At 39.8% G+C, this 21552-nt stretch overlaps 2 protein-coding genes across 3 annotated transcripts in view; one reads left to right on the forward strand and one right to left on the reverse strand.

Annotated features, from left to right (window-relative positions):
* Positions 1 to 28: 28 nt before the first annotated feature.
* mrps18c (mitochondrial ribosomal protein S18C) lies at positions 29 to 14545 on the forward strand. Its single transcript, XM_041201048.1, has 6 exons — positions 29 to 177; positions 8004 to 8065; positions 9634 to 9717; positions 11633 to 11690; positions 12694 to 12753; positions 13872 to 14545. Exons 1-6 carry the CDS (start codon positions 126 to 128, stop codon positions 13946 to 13948), a joined length of 393 nt encoding a protein of 130 aa, XP_041056982.1. The 5' UTR covers positions 29 to 125; the 3' UTR covers positions 13949 to 14545.
* Positions 14546 to 16752: 2207 nt separating this feature from the next.
* Positions 16753 to 21552, reverse strand: part of abraxas1 (abraxas 1, BRCA1 A complex subunit) — a 108682-nt gene continuing 103882 nt past the window's right edge. For both annotated transcript variants that reach the window (XM_041187170.1, XM_041187160.1), the window contains one exon: positions 16753 to 20921. In XM_041187170.1, coding sequence (XP_041043104.1) covers positions 20473 to 20921 — 449 coding nt within the window. In that variant the 3' untranslated portion in view covers positions 16753 to 20472. The remainder of the gene's footprint in view (positions 20922 to 21552) is intronic.

Here is a 21552-nt window from a genome sequence, read left to right on the forward strand (position 1 = left end):
GTCAAGACGGGGCGTGGCCCCTACCTACCCGTTAATGATGCAGTTTCCGTCCGGCGGTTGGTCGCTCAAAAAAAATTGAGAGCAGCGCGCATGCGCACACCGTGGGCTCGTGATGGTATTTGCGCATGCACTCCAATTCCACCGGGATGTTGCGGCTGGTGAGGACATGGCGCCAAGGTAACAGGCCTAGCCGGAGGCATAAACTGCTGGGAATCACACATTAAAGGGGGAACGGGAAGGTGCAAGGCTGAAGAAGTGATTTTTTTTTTTGTTCCCTTGATAAGAGGCACTGGTTAGTTGGGCCCCAGCTTTAATATTGTGCCTGATTCTGGGCACCAGACCGGACTTTAGGGACAAAATCAAAAAATGCTGGAAAAACTCAGGCCTGATAGCATCTGTGGAGAGAGAAAAAGACAGAGTTAAAACGTTAATCCTGTCTTTCAGCAATTTTTTGTTCCTGTTTCAGATTTCCGGCATCCCTAGTATTTTGCCTTTATCTCAAAGACTTTAGGGAGGTCGAGCTTTTGGAGCGGATGCAGAGGGTTTGCTTCAATGGGTACCAGGGATGGGGGGGGGGGCTTCAGTCTTCTATACGAGCCGGCATTGCTCATCTTGGAGCAGAGAAAGCGAAGGGGAGATTTTAATAGGGATGTGGTGAATCGATAGGCGTTTCTGTGGCTGCAAACGAGACTCCAGGATGGTATGTTGCCTCCCTGGTGCTAGGGTCAAGGATGTCTCAGAGCGGCTAGAGGACATTCTGAAGCGGGACAATGAACAACCAGTGGTCGTGGTACACGTTGATACAAACGACAAAGGTTAAAAAAAAGGATGACGTCCTAAAAGCAGAATAAATAAGTTGAAAAGTAGGACCTCAAAGTTAGTGATCTCAGGATTACTATCAGTGCCACATGCCAGTCGTAGTAGAAATAGCAAGATATATCGGATGAATATATGGCTGAAGAGATGGTGTGAAAGGGAGGGTTTCAGATTCATGGGGCATTGGGAACGGTTCTGGGGGAGGTGGGGCCAGTACAAACTGGACGGGTTACACCTGGGAAGGACCAGGACTGATGTCCTAGGGGGAACATTTGCTAGAGTGGTTGGGGAGGGTTTAAACTAAAATGGCAGGGGGATGGGAACCTATGCAAGGAGTCAGAGGAAGGGGAATCAAAGACAAGAACAAAAGACAGAAAGCAGAATAAGAAAAATGATAGTCTGAGAAATCAAGGGCAAGAATCTAAACAGGGCCTCAGTGAAAAATAGTGGGAACGGGACAAGTAATGTTAAAAAGTCAAGTCTTAAGGCTTTGTGCCTTAATGCGAGGAGCATTCACAATAAAGTGGACAAATTAATCCTGCAAATTGATGTAAACAGGTGTGATATAGTCGGGATTATGGAGACATGGCTGCAGGGTGACCAGGGATGTACTCAGGAAGGGCAGACAAAAAGGAAAAGGTGGTGGAGTTGCATTGCTGGTTAATGAGGAAATTAACGCAATAGTGAGGAAAGATATTAGTTCCGACGATGTGGAATCTGTATGGGTAGAGCTGAGAAACACTAAGGGGCAAAAAACAGTGGGGTGTATATAGACCCCCAAACTGTAGTGGTAATGTTGGGAATGGCATTAAACAGGAAATTAGAGATGCATGTAATAAAGGAACGTCTTTAATTATGGGTGACTTTAATATGCATATAGATTGAGCAAATGAATTTAGTAACAATACCATAGAGGAGGAACTCCTGGAGTGTATATGGGATGTTTTTCTGGACCAATATGGTGAGGAACCAACGAGAGAACAGGCCATCCTTGATTGGGTATTGTGTAATGAGAAAGGAATAATTGACAATCTAGTTGTGCGAGGCCCCTTGGGGATGAGTAACCATAATATGATAGAATTCTTCATCAAGATTGAGAGTGATGTAGTTGATTCTGAGACTTGGGTCCTGAATCTTAATAAAGGAAACTATGATGGTGTGAGGTGCAAGTTGGCTTAGATGGATTGGGAAACGTTACTTAAAGGGATGACGGTGGATAGGCAATGGCAAACATTCAAAGAGTGCATGGGTGAACTGCAACAATTGTTTATTCCTGTCTGGTGCAAAAGTAAAATGGGAATGGTGGCCAAACCATGGCTTACAAGGGAAATTAGAGATAGAATTAGACGCAAGGAAGAGGCATACAAATTGGCCAGAAAAAAACAACAGACCTGAGGATTGGGAGCAGTTTAGAATTCAGCAAAGGAAGACCAAGGGATTGATTAAGAAGGGGAAAATAGAGTACAAGAGTAAGCTTGCAGGGAACATAAAAACTGACTGTAAAAGTTTCTATAGGTATGTGAAGAGAAAAAGATTGGTGAAGACAAATGTAGGTCCCTTACAGTCAGAAACAGGGGAATTTATAATGGGAAACAAAGAAATGGCTGACCAACTAAATACATACTTTGGATCTCTCTTCACAAAGGAGGACACAAATAACATACCAGAAATGTTGGGGAACACAGGGTTTAGTGAGAGGGAGGAACCGAAAGAAATCAGTATTAGTAGGGAAATGGTGTTGGGTACTTTGATGGGGTTAAATGCCGATAAATCCCCAGGCCTGATATTCTGCATCCCAGAGTACTTAAGGAAGTGGCCCTAGAAATAGTGGGTGCATTGGTGGTCATCTTCCAAGATTCTATAGACTCTGGAACAGTTCCTACAGATTGGAGGGTAGCTAATGTAACCCCACTATTTAAAAAGGGAGGCAGAGAGAAACCAGGGAATTATAGACCAGTCAGCCTGACGTTGGTAGTAGGGAAAATTCTAGAGTCCATTATAAAAGATTTAATCACTGAGCACATGGAAAACAGTGGCAGAATCGGACAGAGTCAGCATGGATTTATGAAAGGGAAATCATGCTTGACAAATCTACTGGAATTTTTCGAGGATGTAGCTAGTAGAGTTGATGAGGGGGAGCCAGTGGATGTGGTTTATTTGGACTTTCAGAAGGCTTTCGACAAAGTACCACATAAGAGATTGGCGTGTAAAATTAAAGCGCATGGGATTGGGGGTAGTGTATTGAGATGGATAGAAAACTGGTTGGCAGACAGGAAACAAAGAGTAGGAATAAACGGGTCTTTTTCCGAATGGCAGGCAGTGACTAGTGGGGTACCGAAGGGATCGGTGCTGGGTCCCCAGTTATTTACGATATATATTAATGATTTAGATGAGGGAATTAAATGTAATATCTCCAAATTTACAGATGACATAAAGCTGGTTGGGAGGGTGAGCTGTGAGGAGGATGCAGAGATGCTTCAGTGTGATTTGGACAAGCTGAGTGAGTGGGCAAATGCTTGGCAGATGCAGAATTTTGTGGCTAAATGTGAGGTTATCCATTTTGGTAGCAAAAACAGGAAGGCAGAATGGCTATAAATTGAGAGAGGGGAATGTGCAACGAGACCTGGGTGTCCTTGTACGCCAGTCGCTGAAGGTAAGCATGCAGGTACAGCAGGCGGTAAAGAAGGCAAATGGTACGTTGGCCTTCATAGCCAGAGGATTCGAGTACAGGAACGGGGATGTCTTGCTGCAATTGTACAGGGCCTTGGTGAGACCACACCTGGAATATTGTGTACAGTTTTGGTCTCTTTATCTGAGGAAGGATGTACTTGCTATGGAGGGACTGCAGCAAAGGTTTACCCGACTGATTCCTGGGATGGCGGGACTGACATATGAAGAGAAAATTGAGTCGATTAGGATTATATTCGCTGGAGTTCAGAAGAACGAGAGGGGATCTCATAGAAACCTATAAAATTCTAACAGGACTAGACATGGTAGATGCAGGAAGGATGTTCCCGATGGTGGGGGAGTCCAGAACCACAGGAGTCACAGTCTGAGGATTCAGGGTAGACCATTTAGGACTGAGATGAGGAGAAATTTCTTCACCCAGAGAGTGGTGAACCTGTGGAATTTGTTACCACAGAAAGTAGTTGAGACCAAAACATTGTATGTTTTCAAGAAGGAGTTAGATATAGCTCTTGGGGCGAAAGGGATCAAAAGGTGTGGGGAGAAAGCAGGAGCAGGCTATTGAGTTGGGTGATCAGCCATGATCATAATGAATGGCAGAGCAGGCTCGAAGGGCTGAATGGGCTACTCCTGCTCCTAGTTTCTATGTTCAAAATCATGATGGATTTTTATTAAAGTAAAAACTTTTGTTTCCACTGGCAGAAGAATTGATAACTAGAGGGCTCAAATGTTAGGCAAAAAACCCTGAGGTGAGATGTGATTTTTTTTTTATGCAGTGTGTTATGATCTGGAATGCACTGACTAGAAGGATATTCAGTAGTTACTTTCAAAAGGGAATCAGATTGATAGTTGAAGAATATAAATTTGCAGGCCCTGGGGAAGAGTCGGGGAGTGGTATTGATTGGATAGCACCTTCAGAGTATAGACACAGGCACAAGAAGCTTTGACTGCAGGTTTGGGATCCCACTATAGAAAGGGCATTAAAACAACAAAAAATTACAGACTGGTTAGCCTAACAGTAGTAGGGAATATGCTAGAGTATTATAAAGGATGTGATAACAGGACACTTAGAAAATATCAACAGGGAAAATATCAATGGGATTAGACAAAGTCAGCATGAATTTATGAAGGGAATCATGTTTGACAAACCTAATGGAGTTTTTTGAGGGCTTAGCTAGCAGAATAGATAAGGGAGAACCAGTAGATGTGTTTTTTATGGATTTTCAGAAAGCTTTTGATAAAGTCTCACGTAAGAGGTTAGTGTGCTAAATTAAAGCACACGGGATTGGGGTAATATATTGGCATGGATTGAGATTTGGTTGGCAGACAGGAAACAGAGTAGAAATAAATGGGTCTTTTTTGGAGTGTCAGGCAGTGACAAATGGGTACCGCAGGGATCAGTGGTTGGGCCCCAGCTATTCACAATATATATCAATGATTTGGATGAGGGAACCAAATGTAATATTTCCAAGTTTTCTGATGACACAAAACTTGTTGGAATGTGAGTGGTGAGGAGGATTCAAGGAAATTTAGACAAGTTAAATGAGTGGGCAAATACATGCAGATGCAGAATAACGTGGATAAGTGTGAAGTTATCCACTACGGTAGGAAAAACAGATTGGCAGAGTATTATTTAAATGGTGATAGATTGGGAAGTGTTGATGTACAAAGAGACCTAGGTATCCTTGTACACAAAAAAAAATCACTGAAAGTAAGCATGCAGGTGCAACAAGCTTTTAAGAAGGCAAATGGTATGTTGGCCTTCATTGTGAAAGGACTTGAGTACAGGAGCAAGGATATCTTACTGCAGCTGTACAGGTGAGACCACACCTGTGTGCAGTTTGTCTCCTTACCTAAGAAAGGATATACTTGCCATAGAGGGAGTGCAGCGAAGGTTCACCAGACTGATTCCTGGGATGGCAGGATTGTCATATGAGGAAAAATTGGGTTGACTTGGCCTATATTCAATGGAATTTAGAAGAATGAGAGGGGATCTAATTGAAACGTATAAAATTCTGACAGGGCTGGACAGACTGGATGCAGGGATGATGCTTCCTCTCGCTGGGGAGTCTAGAACAAAGGGTCAATAGAAAGGGAAATAGATGATTATTTGAATAGAAACAATGTACAAGTGTACAGGGAAAAAGCAGGAGAATGGCACTAAGTCATGATGCTTATTTGGAGAACTGGTGCAGACACAATGGGCCGAATAGCCTTCTGAGCTGTAACAATTCTGTGATTTAGGACTAAGATGAGGAGAAACCTCTTCACTCAGAGGGTGGTGAAATGGTGGAATTCTCTACCACAGAAGGCTGTGGAGGTCAAGTCATTGAATATATTTAAGGAGGAAATAGGTTGATTTCTAGACTCTAAAGGCATCAAGGGTTATGGGGACAGAATGCAGGAGTATGGCGTTGAGATAGAGGATCAACTTTGTGGCAGAGCAGGCTTGAAGGGCCTGTGGCAGTTATTGTAACTAAGAATCCGTACCCGTTCCACCTTTAAATTCATGTATATTTTGGGGTTCATTGAAAAAGAAAACTCTTGAGTTTGGCTTTAAAATCCCAGAATTCTCATAAGTTTTGTGTTAAAGATTGGGTCCAAGATGTACTTGCATGATATTTGAGATGTCTTTGCACATTGTGTGCGTCAGACTAATGTATAAATCCTGCTCCATGTGTGATAATGTCACTACTGCAACCTGTATGCATTTCAGCGTCATATTTAGTGGGGCATGGAGATGAGTTGAGCATTGCTTGTTCTTGTACGATCTCATCACTAAAATATGCTGACGCCCTGATTTTTGGTCTCTGCATCTATATCCATTGAGAACAGAAACTTAAATATAAGGAGTTGGTGGCTTTCAAAAGGGAATTGGATAGTTATCTGAAGAGGAAAGATTTGCAGGGCCATGATGAATAAGGCAGGGAAGTGGGACTAGATGAATTGCTCTTATGGAGAGCCAACACAAACACGATGGACTGAATATCCACCATTCTATGAGTAACCATATCTGGCTGACAACAAAGGCTTTGGTATAAATTTGGAAAGCAAACTGTGCCAAGAAATATTGTTGTAGAACGCTCACTACTGTGGTAAACTGTATTAATCATTGTGGGGTGTCATTGACATTGAGTCCCTTGTTCCGTTTCTTGACTTTTAGTGATCCAAATAAATCAGATCTTTCCCTGCATTTTAGGATGTTATCGTCCACCCCTCCATGCTTCAAGGTGACCAGCCCTTTTAATTTTCCTTCTCTAATGAGGGTTACAAGGAGGAGTTGCATGTGTCTCAGAGCAGCTGTACCTTTGAACACTTGGCAATCTTTCTTGAGTCTGAAAAATGGAGAGTTTTGCAACACCCTGGGAATGCATGCCTAGTCTCTAATATCAAATCTAAACTGAAAGGTACAAGAACTTCAGTGACATGGCTGTTTGATTGTTTGCCTCTAGCACTCTTACTAAAATTGCTGCACCTACTGAAACGATTTGTGAGAATTAGAATTTTTTGAAGTTTGTGAATGAATAATGGCATCCAGAGTTGGCATTCAATTTGTGTGTTCAGTTATCTAACAAATCAATTTTAAAAAACTTTTCTGCCACTCCAAGTTCTTCAACTCGCTTCTGGCCCCAGGAGAAAACTATTGTCCACTTTTTGTTTTAGGTGCTTTTTAAAAACTCCAGCCTTCTCTGGTTACCAGCTGTGCAGATGATATCTCCTTTAAGTCCACCAAACAATTATCACGAATTGAATTATTTTTTCCACTACCTCCAATCAATTATACATGGTGACTCTAGAGTGAGTTTATCACCTTGCCCAGTGCTCTTGGTCCCCTTGCACAGCCAAATCTGCTCACTTCTCCACTGTTGTCGAAACCTCCTCTCTCCCACCAATTTCATCTCATCCATTCTTCCCTATCCCAGTGCTCATTAGACTCCATTTACCTACAAAGTTCACCACCAATTTGGAGCAACCGAACCGGGATAATGTGCTTTTATGAATTGGGTTGCTTTGGATTGGCTTTAAGGTTGGTCCACAGCAGAGACACCCATTAAATTGAATGCAGATGCTCTAACACTTCAAAGGGCTCCTCTGCCCTGTAACTTGCATCATGTAATAGTTGACAATAGGACAGGATCTCGTTTGGTGGATCTTAATTTCTTGGTGCCTAGTTAACACTTTTTGAAAATTTCTGTACTGCGTGCTCAGGAACTGGCAGATATTAACCCCAAGGATAATAAGGTTGATCTTACATAAGAGTCTGGAGCTGGTACAATTACTTTGACAATTATCACCTGTGAAGTGTCCAAGGTACTTAGGTACCCTAGCTGTGTTAGATTGACAGCAGTAATTGTTTGGAAATTTATGCACAAATAAAGCCCAGGCTTAAAATATCCTATTCTAGAGGGCAGTGATTTTGAGCATTTGCAATGTAGCAATCCCCAAACAACTGAAAGCCGACAATTCACACACCTTGTATTTCTCATTTGTTTGCTTTGTAGCATACTGGCAAAAGGGGATCAGCACTCAACCTATTCCAACAACTAGTAACACTTCTGATATGGTAAGAAAACATTTATCTAATGTGAGCAAATGTCACCAGCTGTTTTTTTTAGATTCTAAAAGTTCATGGTGGCCTCAAAATGACATAGCTTTCTGGGGGCAATGATTAAGTTAAGTTGAGTGAACTATGCACTATGCCACAGAAATTCTGTTTTTACGGATCAAACTGGGTACATAAACATGTTCTAACATTTCCGCCACTCTTCTGCTGTATTTAAATTTGGTGATATTCCATTGGAGTTAACAGAAGAGGTTGATGTGCTATATCTCATTATTGTTAAAGGTAATTTTACTTAGTCTTTCCCAATGATGAATGAGTAAATGCACTGAATAGTGTTACTGTCAACCACGCATGCTGGAAAAATCTTGGGTTCAATTATTGGCTGCATCAACATATCTTCCCACTTTTAAAGATTTTTGTACCAAATTCTCAAGTCCACTCACAACAATATCATTAAAACAAAAAAAAAATGAGATCATTCATTCTCATTGCTGATTGAGGAACCAAACTGTACAATTTACCTACATTACAAAATGACTTCACACCAAAGTTAATTCATTGTTTGTGAAAAGCTTTGAAGTTTGTTCTGAGAATATAAAATCCTGTTCTTTTCTTTCTCCCCTTTACTCTTTTTAAAACTTTGTATATTTCCTCCTGTGGAAATATTTATCATGGTTTTCCACATTCAGTATCCTCCTGACAACCATCTACCCAACCACCTAACTTTCCTGTGTCTTCCTAAAGTTGTTTGCAGTCTTCCCACAGTTACTCTGTCTGACATGATATTCTCTCCATCACAAAGACTATTTCCTACATTTCCATAACATTGCCTGCCTCCACCCAGTACATCTGCTGCTAAAACTCTTCCATGTTTTATCGTCTAGAGTGTGGACTATTCCAGTGCATTCGTGGCCAGTCTACCATCTTTCACTATCTGTAAACTTTAGATCATTTAGAGTTCTGCTGCCAATATCATGTTTCACATCAAGTCTTGCTTATCCGTGATGCATGTTCTTGTTGACCTATAATGACATTTAAATTCTCATCATTGTGTTTAACTCCCTGCATGATTTAGCCTCTCCCAATCTCTAACACTGTTTAGCACTTTAAATTTTACATTGTCCCACTCTCCATCCCTCTGACGCTGACCTCTTGTACACCCCTTCACCACTTTGTTCCACTATTGGCGGGTGTGTCTTCAACCAACTAAGCCCCAGAGGATGGAATTTCTTTGCTAAACCCCCTGTTTCATTGGTTTTCACATCCCTTTAAGGCTCTCTCTTTGACCAATCTTTTGATCACCACCCCCACACACCAAAAAAGAAACATTGTTAACTTTTGGTTACACCTACAATTTATCTAATCATTTATTGAAGATTTAAGGTTATAATTGTCCTAATGGGGAATAAATACCAAGGGGTGAAATGCAAAATGCCCTTGTATGTTTCCTATGTCATTATTACTGATTTTATGTTGTAAACAACCCAACGCTTTTCTGTTGTACCTATGAATTGAGTTTGAGGAATGGTTAATGCAGGAATGTATTTCAAATGTTCACTTTCTTACAGCCAATAAAGTTAGAAAATCCTTACAAAGAACCTCCCAAGAAGTGCATTCTGTGTGGTGTTTCAGTGGACTACAAAAACGTACAGGTTTGTCCATATTACTCAAGTGGATATTGGGGAAGAGATGTAAATGAGATCAGATAAATGAACATAAGTAGTCTGTATGTTAAGCAATTGAAGAGTGTTTTTGGCATATGCTAGTATACATATGATAATTCCACCACTGTAGGTCAATGCTATTGTTTTACTGTGAAGAAATGCAATGATTGCTCTGTACAGCAGCTGTTTATGATAATTCTGATTCCAAATATCCTTCATGCATATTCCCACTTATTCTATTCATGACACTAGAAAGAAAAACCTTACATGGGAGACTGGATGAAATGGTGAAAGATTATTATCCTCTCTATAAATAGGTGGGGCCAATATCTTTTCACTCTGGTGAACCGTTCAAGTTCTTGATTATAAAACCAGTATCCCAGTGTCAATCAATGCATAGTATAAAATATCCCTGCCATACCACTGGAGTTCTGGAGAAAGATTGGAAAATGGCTAGTAGCTTGGATTTTGTAGTCAGTGGCAAAGGAACTGAGCAGCTTAGTGAACAGCAAATGCCCAACAAAACTCTGAGCAGCTTAGTGAACAGCAAATGGTTTTGTTGGGCATTTAAGTTTAGGCTTGTTGTCATCTGGTGTCTGATTTAGTGTGGTGCCCTCTTCAGGAGATCTGTGTCAAGCAATGCTCTTTTAAATCAGAGTAAATTCCAGTTTGCATACCTCAGTGAGTATTCTTCAGAGTCTAGAGCCAAGGATTGCCAATTATAATTAAAACATATAGAAAGCAAAATAAAGATTAGGAAAGAAATATGGAAGTAAGAGGCAGAAAAAAAGTTTTTAAAAATTTTAACGATCTCCAACACCAGCTAAATTCTAAAGGAAGAGGATGGGTAGAGAACACAGAGGATAAATGCCAGGCAAGTGGTTAACACAAAATTAACCTGGGTGGATAGCTGAGTATCCATGATACATTGACCACAATGTTAGAGTTTATTTTTCCCTGCAGTTATTATTCCTTATCAAGCTACAGAGTATACATTTTAAGGTCTTGTGCTACAGGTCTGCCAAAAAAAGGTTGTAGTTTATTGTCCAAATTGACAGTTGAGCAGCAAGATACAAATTGGATTGTTTGCCCAGTTTGTATGTGACACTTCTATTGCTATGGCTGTTCCATGAATGTTTTCATTGCTTGTGGTACATGGGTTTTAGTATCATTAATTAATGCTAATATTAAAGAACAAGGAGTTCTACAAAAGGCAAAACACTGTGGATGCTGGAACTCTGAAATGAAAAACAGAAAATGCTGGAAATAGTCAGCAGGTCTGGCAGCATCTGTGGAGAGCGGAACAGTGTTAAGGTTTCAGTCTGATGACCCTTCATCAGAATTGGGAGCAGGGAAATTCTAGCTGCTCATAAAAGTCAACTCCATTTTAGAGGCCACACATTAAATGAGTAGAATTTCTTCCTACAATTTTGGTGCTCATCAAGGTGAATACTGAGGAATAAAACACTTTTTTCCCACTTTTTCATCATGGTAATTCCAAGTCAGACGCAATGCAGACCACATGAAAGGTGAAGCTTCCTCCATTCAGCCTTGATACATCTGCCTTAACCCTGGTTTCAGTTTCAGAAGAGCATATGCATTCAGCCTTGTGGATTATCTTGAGTGTGATTGCCTACTTGCAAATAGCTTTCTGCTAGGGATCCATGCTCACCAGTTACCAGGTGACGCAACCCAAACATATTTCACAACAAAGGTACAAAGAAAATGAAAGTTTTGAAACTCATTTGCAATTTAAAAGTAGATCTCTTCTTAAAAAGAGAAACTTGAAGACTAGTAGTGTTATTAATGGCTTGTTTACTTCAGTTTAAACCAGATACAAAATGGTTGTACTTTAACCTTGTGAATGTTTTCTGACACTAACATCCATTTTTTTAAAAAATAGCTTTTATCCCAGTTTATATCTCCATATACTGGCCGCATTTTTGGGAGACACATAACAGGTAAGACACCAGAAACACTGAGTCTTCAGTACTCAACTGGGAAAGTTCCTGCTAATTTGTATTTGCAAAATCCTGTAGCCACTGTGTATGTGTGTGTTGAGGGATCCACTTTACATTAGGGAGCTGTTGAGCTGCTTAATGTAATAGAACAACGAAGCACAAGTCACAGAACATTGAAACTCCAACATGCCCTAAGGCAGGGAATTCCAATTAAATTCAGATACGGTCCAGTTATCCCAGTCTTCAAAGTCTGGATTGCTTTTCTCAGAACAACAGCACTCAAGCCAAACGTCATTCATTTTATTTATCTACTGGCTTTTACAGCCTGTGTTTGCCCTATCAGTACAGTGAAACTCACTGAATTCTTAAAAAAAAATCAACATGCAATCGCTGGTATATATAATACCATCTAAGAAATTGTGACTGCAACATCGGAACTGCAAAAGTCAGGAGGGAAGGAAGGATATCACACTAATGAACATTTATGTTAAAAAAGTACAGATTTAGTTATATTTCATTAGTCTTGCTTTTGTTGAAGGTTTAAAAATAGAATAGAGAAATGCCGTTTCTTTCATAATGTTGATTCAAACATGATCCACCATACAACTTACCATGAGTACAAGATTGCTGCTGGAATATTAGCTTCACCTCAATTACTGCTGGTACAGCTATAGTCTGTTTGCAGCTATTGTGTGTTTGAACATTTGCAGAAAAGAAAGCTGATGAAAATTGGTTAGCATGAACAGGAATTGTAAACAAACTTATAATTTAAAAGTACCAACTCAAAGCAGGTGAGGTTTTCATCCTCCACATGAGTACATTCATGTTGGAAAGGATAAATAAACCTGGTATTTGAAACATATATTGGACAAATCAGTGGAGTTTCATGGATTAAGATCTGTGATCATCGGCTGTGGAGAAATTGAAGAATGTTTTGAGCAGTAATTCCTACTGTTGTGCGAGTACAGTAAATCCATTGTTTTTAATTTTTACCCCCTTCTAGGCTTGTGTGGAAAGAAACAAAGAGAAATTTCCAGGGCCATCAAAAAATCCCAGCAAATGGGTATGTGATTTAAAACAAACTTTAATTCTAAAACTAACATTGAATACCTTTCTTACCTGCAATCTCTTGATCTTGATTTTGCTTTGGGAAGGGGATTTTCCGAAAGGGATGCAGAGGGCACAAAAATCACCCCAACCCATGCCTAGGGATGTTTCTTTTCCTACATTTAAATGTGTTACACTTATTTGTTTTTCTATTTATTCGTTCATGGGTTGTCGGTGTCGTTAGCTAACCAACTTCTATTGCTCATCCCTAATTGCCCTTGATTATTGCAAATTGTTTTAAGACTTCACTGTATATTTTATTCCACATGATTGCTTTAGTATCAGTCCTAAAAATACAGTTTACTAGTTTGAAATTGTATCCTTTTGTCCTATTCTTGTATTTACTCTGGATTTCCCTTTTCCACTACCTTAGCTATTATTTCCCTCAATAAGATCACCTCTCAGATGCCTCCTTTTCCTGGCTAAAATGCCCAAGTCTCTTCAGTCTTTCCTCTTAACTCAGATCCCTCACTCTTGGATCAGAGCTTGAATATCTCCATGTCTCAGTTACCGGAACTAAATACTGTACTAGCAATGTGGTCTGCCAGAGCTACTTACAGTTTGACCGCAATCTCCCCTGACTACTGTTTTTTAAAATTCTACTGTAGTCTACTGTTTTGGCTATGAAATTCAACATAATGTTGGTTTTATTGATTGGACATGTTCAGCGTTGGTTCTGCCAAGACTCTTAGATCTCATTAAGCTCCCTTCTTGGCTTTTTCAACACAATATGTGTACGTATATTGCAATGTTTTCCTTCCTATGAACAGCAGTTTTCATTGATCTGAAATTAGATTTCATCTGTCACTCTTCAACCCCCTCATTATATCTAGTTCATTGTGCAACTGGAGTTGCCTCCTCCGATTTCACCAGTTGTAATCCCAGAATTGAATTCTGGGTACTCCCCACCCTAACACAAATTATTTTGGTTCAAAGATTTTCAATCAGGTAGGCTGGAGCTTAGACTTTTCCTCCCCTCATAAGTATTTGCCTGATTCACTTGTTATGAGATTCATGTTGAGTCCTGTGAGGTTTTTTTTGTTGCTTATCTTAATTACTTTCTCTTCTTTGTAGGATTTATGTCAGTCACATTGAAAAATCCTGCTTTCCTGAAGGATCCAAACATTTGCGATTTCAAACTTTGGGAATAATCCTCAATCTGTAACTATTTATGGTACAATGCTCCGGAGTTTCTCAATTATACTTCGAGTCAATAAAGTGGATTAAATGCTGATGCACGGGAAGATTTATTCAGCAAAAATACACTTTCAATGCAAAAGAGAATGTGTTTGAGGTATTTGCAGCTAGAAGATCCACTGTATACAGCTGCTTTGCAACTTTTGTATGGAGAGAAAGCGGCACCCTGGTTTCACTTCTAAATGGCTTAGCTCTAATTTTAAAATTAGGCACTGACATTCTGGGATCTCTAACTGTGGATACAACTTTTCTATATTACCCTATCAATTCCCTTCATTTTAAACACCTTGATAAGTTCAAGGAATAGAAGTCAAGTTACTGCAACCTGTTTAATTATTTGTGTGCATGGACATACCTTTGCCACTCCACAGCTCCTAGTTTTCTCACCGTTTAGAAAACGTTCTCAGATCCAAAGTGAATAACCTCATAATGAACTCCACCTGCCAGTTTGCCTGCCATTGATTTGTCTGTGTCCCTTTGTAACTTGCTCCTCCCATCCACGTAACTTAATGTATCTTGGTCCTTTTGAAATAAACGTCCAAACTTTAAAACTTGTAGACATTGAGACTTTTTAAAAATCAACCAATTGACACAGTAGAAATAAGTAATCCGAAGATCATGAATGAGTATTTAAATGATTGGGTTAATTAGCCTGCATATAAAATCAGCACTTAATGCAGGAATAAGTTATGTAGCTTAGATCTGACAGGAATCTAAGTTCCTAGAAAAAGTCAAGATGATCTGAAAGAAACCTCAACCCCATATTCCTACCTACCCCTGATAACCTTTCACCTCCTTGTTAATCAAAAATCTATCAAGCTCTGCCTTAAAAATATTCAAAGATTCTGTTTTCACTGCCTTTTGTAGAAGAGTTTCAAAGACTTTCGACCCTCAGAGAAAAAAACTCCCCTCATGTGTCTTAAATGAGCAACCCCTTATTTTTAATCAGTGACCCCCTAGTTCTAGATTCTCCCACAAGAGGAAACATCTTCCCTGTCAAGACCCCTCAGGATCTTAAAGGTTTCAATTAAGTTGCCTCTTACTCATCTAAATTCCAGTGGATACAAGCTTAACCTGTCCAGCTTTTCCTCATAAGACAACCCGCTCATTACGGATATTGGTCAAGTAAACCTTCTCTGAACTGTTTCTAACATATTTACATCTTTCTTTACATAAGGAGACCAGTACTGTGTACAGTATTCCAGATGTGATCTCACCAATGCCCTCTACAAATGAAGCATAACCCCTCTTTTGTAATCAATTCTCCTCTCAATAAATGATAACATTCTATTAGTTTTCCTAATAACCTGCTGTACCTGCATACTAACCTTTTGTGATTCATACACTAAGACACCCACTCCCCCCTGAATCTCAGGGCTCTGTAATCTCTCACCATTTAGATAAGCTTTTTTATTCTTCTTGCCAAAATGAATGATTTCACATTTGCCCTCATTATACTCCATTTGCCAAATCTTTGCCCACTCACTTAACCTATCTGTCACTTTATAGCCTCTTCACATCCTCTTCACAATTTCACTTTCTACCTATCTTTGTGTCGTCAGAAAATTTAGCAACCATTCCTTCAGTCCCTTCATCCAAATCATTTATATAAATTGTTAAAAATTGAGGCCCCAGCACTGATTCCTGTGGCATACCCTGCCAACTAGAAAAAGACCCATTTATGCCAATTCTCTGCTTCCTGTTAGCTAGCCAATCTTCTATCCATGCCAATGCTCTGGGAACCTGGGTTCGAATCCCACCATGGCAGATGGTGAACTTTGAATTCAGTAGAAATCTGGAATTAAGTAGAAATCTGGAATTAAGTCTGACTACGACCACAAAGCCATCGTCGTAAAGATCCATCTGATTCACTAATGTCCTTAGGGAAGGAAATCTGCTGTCTTCACTTGATCTGGCCTACATGTGACTCCAGACCCACAGCAATGTGATTGACTCTTAAAATACCCTTAATAAGGGCAATAAATGTTGGCCTAGCCAGTGACACCCACATCCCATGAACAATTTTTTTTAAATTTTATTCCCTAAGCTACTAAACTATGATTGTCAAATCTTGTTTAGCTCAAACTAGATTTTTGCAATTGGTAAGCCTATCTACCTGAATAAAATTGTCACTATTGAAACGTTGGAGGTCTTTTGTGAAGACAAAGGGAAGTATGAATGCTGCATGTCAATTATTGTTGAGTTTCTGGGTAAGGTGGTTTTGGATTATCACCCAATCTAGTAATTCCTTAAATTTAGCAGCTCACATACTTGAGGAGCTCTCATCTAATTAGAGCTTCAAAACTTCATTCTATACAGAGTTAAAGTTTAGGAGCTACAATGAGTAACCCACATTTTAATGGATAGTCCTATCATGAACTTCCCATTGAGAATAACAGTCTAACGCTGTAATCTTCCATCTCATCCCAAATATGAAATATAATTTTACCCCCTTAGATTTAATTGTTGGTATTCATTAAAGTATATGTAAGACCATGTTTCCCAGGTAATTATTTTTCCAAAAGCGTGAGACTTGCAACAGCTACATTGATGCAGTTTAGAGGTAGATAAGTAGAGATCTGAACTATTTATGAGCAGTGAACAACACTTGAGTTGTCTGAATACAGGTATGGATGTAGATTTCACCACCAGGACATTGTGGTGGAGTTGGGTGGCTTGGAAATAAATATTAAGGATTAGGGGCTACAAGTCACAGTAGGTATTACCAGAGTCAAAATGACTAACCATATAACAGCCAAAGTATAAAGATTTATTTTTTTTTTGCAAAGGAGAAAAATTGCACACTGGTTTTACATTGATACAGTAGTATATTCAACAGTATTACAAGAGGGCGTATTGATGACATGGCTATGTACACTTGCAGTTTCACACACTTCAAGATGAGGGGTGAACATGGAGGTGGGGTGAGAGGCGATGTGGCCTGACATGAAGGTAATACACTTTTAAAAAAAAATTACAGGTGGGCATATCTTTTCTGCAGTTGTGGATCAATTAATGTGCTCCCAAACTAGACCCTCCCTCTGCAAAAGTATTTTGTGAGGGGGGAACCCATTTAGGATTCCAGTCAGTCCACAATGCTTGGTACTGATAGCAGTGACATTTTTTTTTTGTAGTCTAAATCTCAGGTAACATTCTGTGCACAAACCTAGCAGACAATTTGGTGAGTGAAGGAATGTTCATGCTGGTCATATCCTTTGATGGGCCAGTATGCTTCGCAAAGTAGTTGGATTCAGAGCATGCACAGGTAATGTATATGAACATGCATCCTGGCCACATCCTCTTCAGCATTCATCTGACAGAACAGCAACATTAATTATGTTCTGCAACCACAGTTTGTGTCATGAGCTTCTATCTGGTGCTTGCTAATTGGTTGGGACGTGATAAGTGACATTCCCCGTAGTAGAGTCTCAGCGTTTCACTATATATATATATATATATATATATTATATATATATATATGTATATCCACGTTTGTAGATAAAGTTAGCAAGCACAGTAATTTTGTAGATGGGAATAGGAAATCATAACCGTAGATAAGGGAGTGGGCAAAACTATGGAAGCTACAGTTCAGTATGGAAATGGTAAGGCTGTCCATTTTGGAGCCAAGAATGACAAATTAGAATATTTTCTAAACAATGAGCAGCAAGGAGCAAAGGGATTTAGATGTCCACGTACGCATCACTACTTTTTGTACTTATGCGTTAGCTTTTCATCAAAAACACCATTGGAATTTTGCCCTTTATCCCAAGGGTTTGAATAAGTGAGAAAGTGTTGCTGCAATTATGCAAGGCCACTGTTTGATTGAATCCTTATTGAGTATTGTTTTCAGTTTCTGGGACCACTCTTCTGGAAGGATATTTTGGTCTTAAGGTACATTACAGTCAGCAGAATGGTACCAGGACTTAAATTGTGATAAACCTGGCTTGAACTCCCTTGAGCTTAGAAGGATATGGGGTGATTTATCAGATGGTAAATGATTAAAGGATTCTACACACTCAATACAGAGAAGCTACTTCTTCCAGGAGGGAAGCCCAAAACAAAAGGATAATTTTAAAATTAGAGTTAGACTATCGAGGAGTGAAAGCAGGAAGTAGTTTTACACACAGGTGGTGGAAATTTGGATTTCTCTCCCCCCAAAAAGACTCTGGATGTGGGTCAATTGAAATTCAATACTGAGACGGACAGGTTGTTAGGTAAAAGCAGCAAGAGATTATGGATATGCAAATGGAGTTGAGGTACAGGCCAGCCATTATCTAATAGAATGTAAAACAAGCATGCGAAGCTGAATTCCTCTAGTGTGTCCTATGTACAAACAGTAGGGGTTAAAGGACTTCCACATATCTATGATGGACCTTTATAAGGGATAACCAGGGATCTCCTTTGCTAGAGCCTCATTGCTTTGAGGTTGCAGGGCTTTATGCTAGCACATTACTACTGCTCGGCCCATAGTGCTGGAGGATACCCAGTGATCGAAATGAACACAATGGTGACGATCTGCGAGATCTCAGAACATCCCTTATTGAGACAAGTCTTCTACACATGAGTTAATCAGCTCTGACCGCATCTTGGAATTTGTGCCTCCAAGCTTCTACAGCAGCAATGGGAGAATGAGATATCCTCACTGTCCATGGCCTGTAGCACAGAGGTCACCACCGCGGCTGCTACTGGTATTGTCACAAATTGAAGGCACGCCAGGCAACAGTTGGTCCACCCTATACCACATATAACACTCCACCTAATAGCTGCTGTTTGAAATTAGGCATACTAAAGTCTGTTCTTAGACAACTTCAAAGATCACCAACTGATACAGCTGGTCCTTCAGCAATCCCATCACTACTCCCTTAAGAAAAAACAAGACAAATGACTGAACATTTATTATGTTCTTTCCCATTGCCTGATTCAAGTGGGACAGTGACAGCCTGTGCTCAGATGAATAGTGCTGTATCTATCTTGACACCATCAAAAAACATATCCAAATGCACATTTAATCTGGAGATACCCAGTGCTACCTCACCACCTTTTTAACTCTCCACTGTCTGTGTTGTCAAACTTCTAGTCTGACATCCAACCCTAGAAGAGGCAAATTTCCCCCAACTAAGATTGAAGCCATTGCTTTTGGTCCATGACAAAATTCTGCTGTCCAGCCATCGATTTCTTCTCCTTCTTGGCCATTGCCCCAGGCTGAACCAAACTGTTTGTAACCTCTTTGTTCTATTTGAAGCTGAGTTGAGCTTCTGACCCCATATCCTCTCCGTCACAAAGACCGCCTCCATAACAGTGCTGCTCGGTATGCAGTGGCTCCTGGTCCAGCAATTCTTTCATTCAATTCTCATATCCCTTCCTGCAACAACCTCCAGCACTAGAACCCTCCGAGAACTGTGTTCTGCCAATTCTAGTGTCTTGTTCATCCACCACTTCATTTGCCCCCTCTATTGGCAGCTGTGGCTTCTGCTATCTAGGCCCAAAGCTCTGGATATCTCTCCTTAAACATCTTCATCATTGTCTTACACTAAGAAGCTCCTTAAGACCTACTTCTTTCACCCAGCTTTTGTTCAGCTATCTGATCATTTTCTTTGGCTGATGATTTTTATCTAGGTTATATTCGTGAAGCACCTTGGGATGCGTCAGCAGTGAACTTCATTTGCATCCATAACATCCAACATCAGAACACCGTCTTCCAGCAGTAGCCATTCTTATTGCCTTTGAAGGAAATGTCAAGTCAATGTCATAGCCAGTTTTACATTTGAAAATTAGCCTGAGATTAGGTTGCTTGTACTAGATATTGTAAAAGGTTTTATTTTCAACAAAAATATTGTAATTTTGCACATTTTAGCCCTGCAAACTTAAAAGGTTTGCATATATTTGCTAGTCCTTCCAATTTGTAACTTGGTTTTCTAAGGGGGAAGTACTAATGTTCCATGTGTCCCCACTGCTTAAGCATCGAAGAAGTTACCCACTAGTCTTAGATAACCACTCAGCAGGATGACCACAGCTCCATTTTAGGGGTTTATTGAGAAGCTTATTGAGTGGCCTGGAGCACAGCTGGGCACTAAAGGGAGCAGAAAAAAAAACAAATCTGTTTTTCAAAAACCAAGGACAGGAGAGAAGAGAGATTTAATTCCAGGCACTAATAGTGAAAAGAACAGTACTGTATTCCAAAAACCATTTCTTAACCTCATCACAAGTACATTGATTCTGCAAAAAATTAAAATTGTTTATGCCTCCAGTATAACTGTTGAATATTTCAAAAAGTGAAGTCACTGTAATTGATTTAAAAAATGAAGTACTTTCCTCAGGATAAAGTACTTCCCTCTCCTCCTCCCCAAGTCGCAACATGCTTTCCATCTGAAGAAAGGCGAACATCCTTTTCAATATCCGTGTGGAAAAAGATTTGGCACTTTGCATTTCTCAAGTAGGGTTTGCTTTATTGCAGTTCGGGTCCAAGTGTTTGTAAAGTTCAGAATGTTGGTGAAGCTGAACGTCTTATATCATTGTTGTACTGATCTAGCACATCCCCTTCATTCTCCGACTCAGTCAATCTGTTCACTGAATCAGTTTCACTGCCCTCACTGTCTCTACTTGCTGATCTCCTGGCCTTTGGCCAAACTGTTCTCCGTTTCTTACCCTGACTTAGACGATTAAGACAGTTTTTTGCTTTCCGTTTACATGTAATCCCGGAAGCGTTAGCCCTCTCGGAGGATGATGTATGGATGCTTTTTCCTGAGACCTGAGTGACCGTGTCTTTTATGCTCATCCTGTTGTCTTCACTGTGACACTGGACTGGCAGAACTTGACCCTCTCTTGTAATTGACACAGACTGTAAAAGTTTTGAGTTTGGGAAAGCTTTCTTCAAAGCCTGACACAAGTGTATGTTCTTTTCTATCAGGTCATGATTCTGTTTCTCTCCTGTATTTAAAAAAAGTAGAAAAGGTTAGCATGTAAAACGCTTCTGCACTTATATCAGTTATAGGACTATGGAAAAAATAATTCGGGAGCCACTTGATATTGCATAAATTTCCCATTTATAAATGGATAGGAAAAATATTTGCCCAATGGTACCTTATACTAATGGTGTGTAATAAATTGTGTGCATTTCCAAAAAGGGACACTAAACTAGAAATTAATTATTTTACAATAAAAATAAAGACGCAAATCTATATATGCCTTTCACAACTTCTAGACATCCCAAAATGCCTTACTGCCAATGAAGTACTTTTAAAACGTAATCACTATTGTAATGTAAGAAATGCAGCAGCCAATTTGCGAATGCTAGTCAATTTCTTATTACGTTACATAGTGAGTCAAAACCACGTATAGTCTTCAGGTAAAGCAGGGTTAGAGAGTGGGAGGAACAACTGGACAAGAGCAGTTAGACAGTCCTCACTTTAAAGACAAAGATTGTCATTTTTACATGTCCATTACAAATTCCTATGCCCACATGTATAATGGAAATTGCTTATGTAAAGTTGTCCCTCTGTAATTACAACCTCCTGACAGTAGTGGCTCTGCAGCACCTTCTGTATGGCAAATTTACTTG

Source organism: Carcharodon carcharias, chromosome 1 (genome assembly GCF_017639515.1).
Source record: "Carcharodon carcharias isolate sCarCar2 chromosome 1, sCarCar2.pri, whole genome shotgun sequence".
NCBI lineage: Eukaryota > Metazoa > Chordata > Chondrichthyes > Lamniformes > Lamnidae > Carcharodon > Carcharodon carcharias.

Bases quoted from the DNA above. Each gene is read 5' to 3' on its own strand.
- mrps18c (XM_041201048.1), top strand. From the start codon at position 126: ATGCACTCCAATTCCACCGGGATGTTGCGGCTGGTGAGGACATGGCGC. The intron at 178-8,003 runs GTAACAGGCCTA...TTTGCTTTGTAG, and splicing joins GGTGAGGACATGGCGCCAAG to CATACTGGCAAAAGGGGATC. The intron at 11,691-12,693 runs GTAAGACACCAG...ACCCCCTTCTAG, and splicing joins TTTTGGGAGACACATAACAG to GCTTGTGTGGAAAGAAACAA.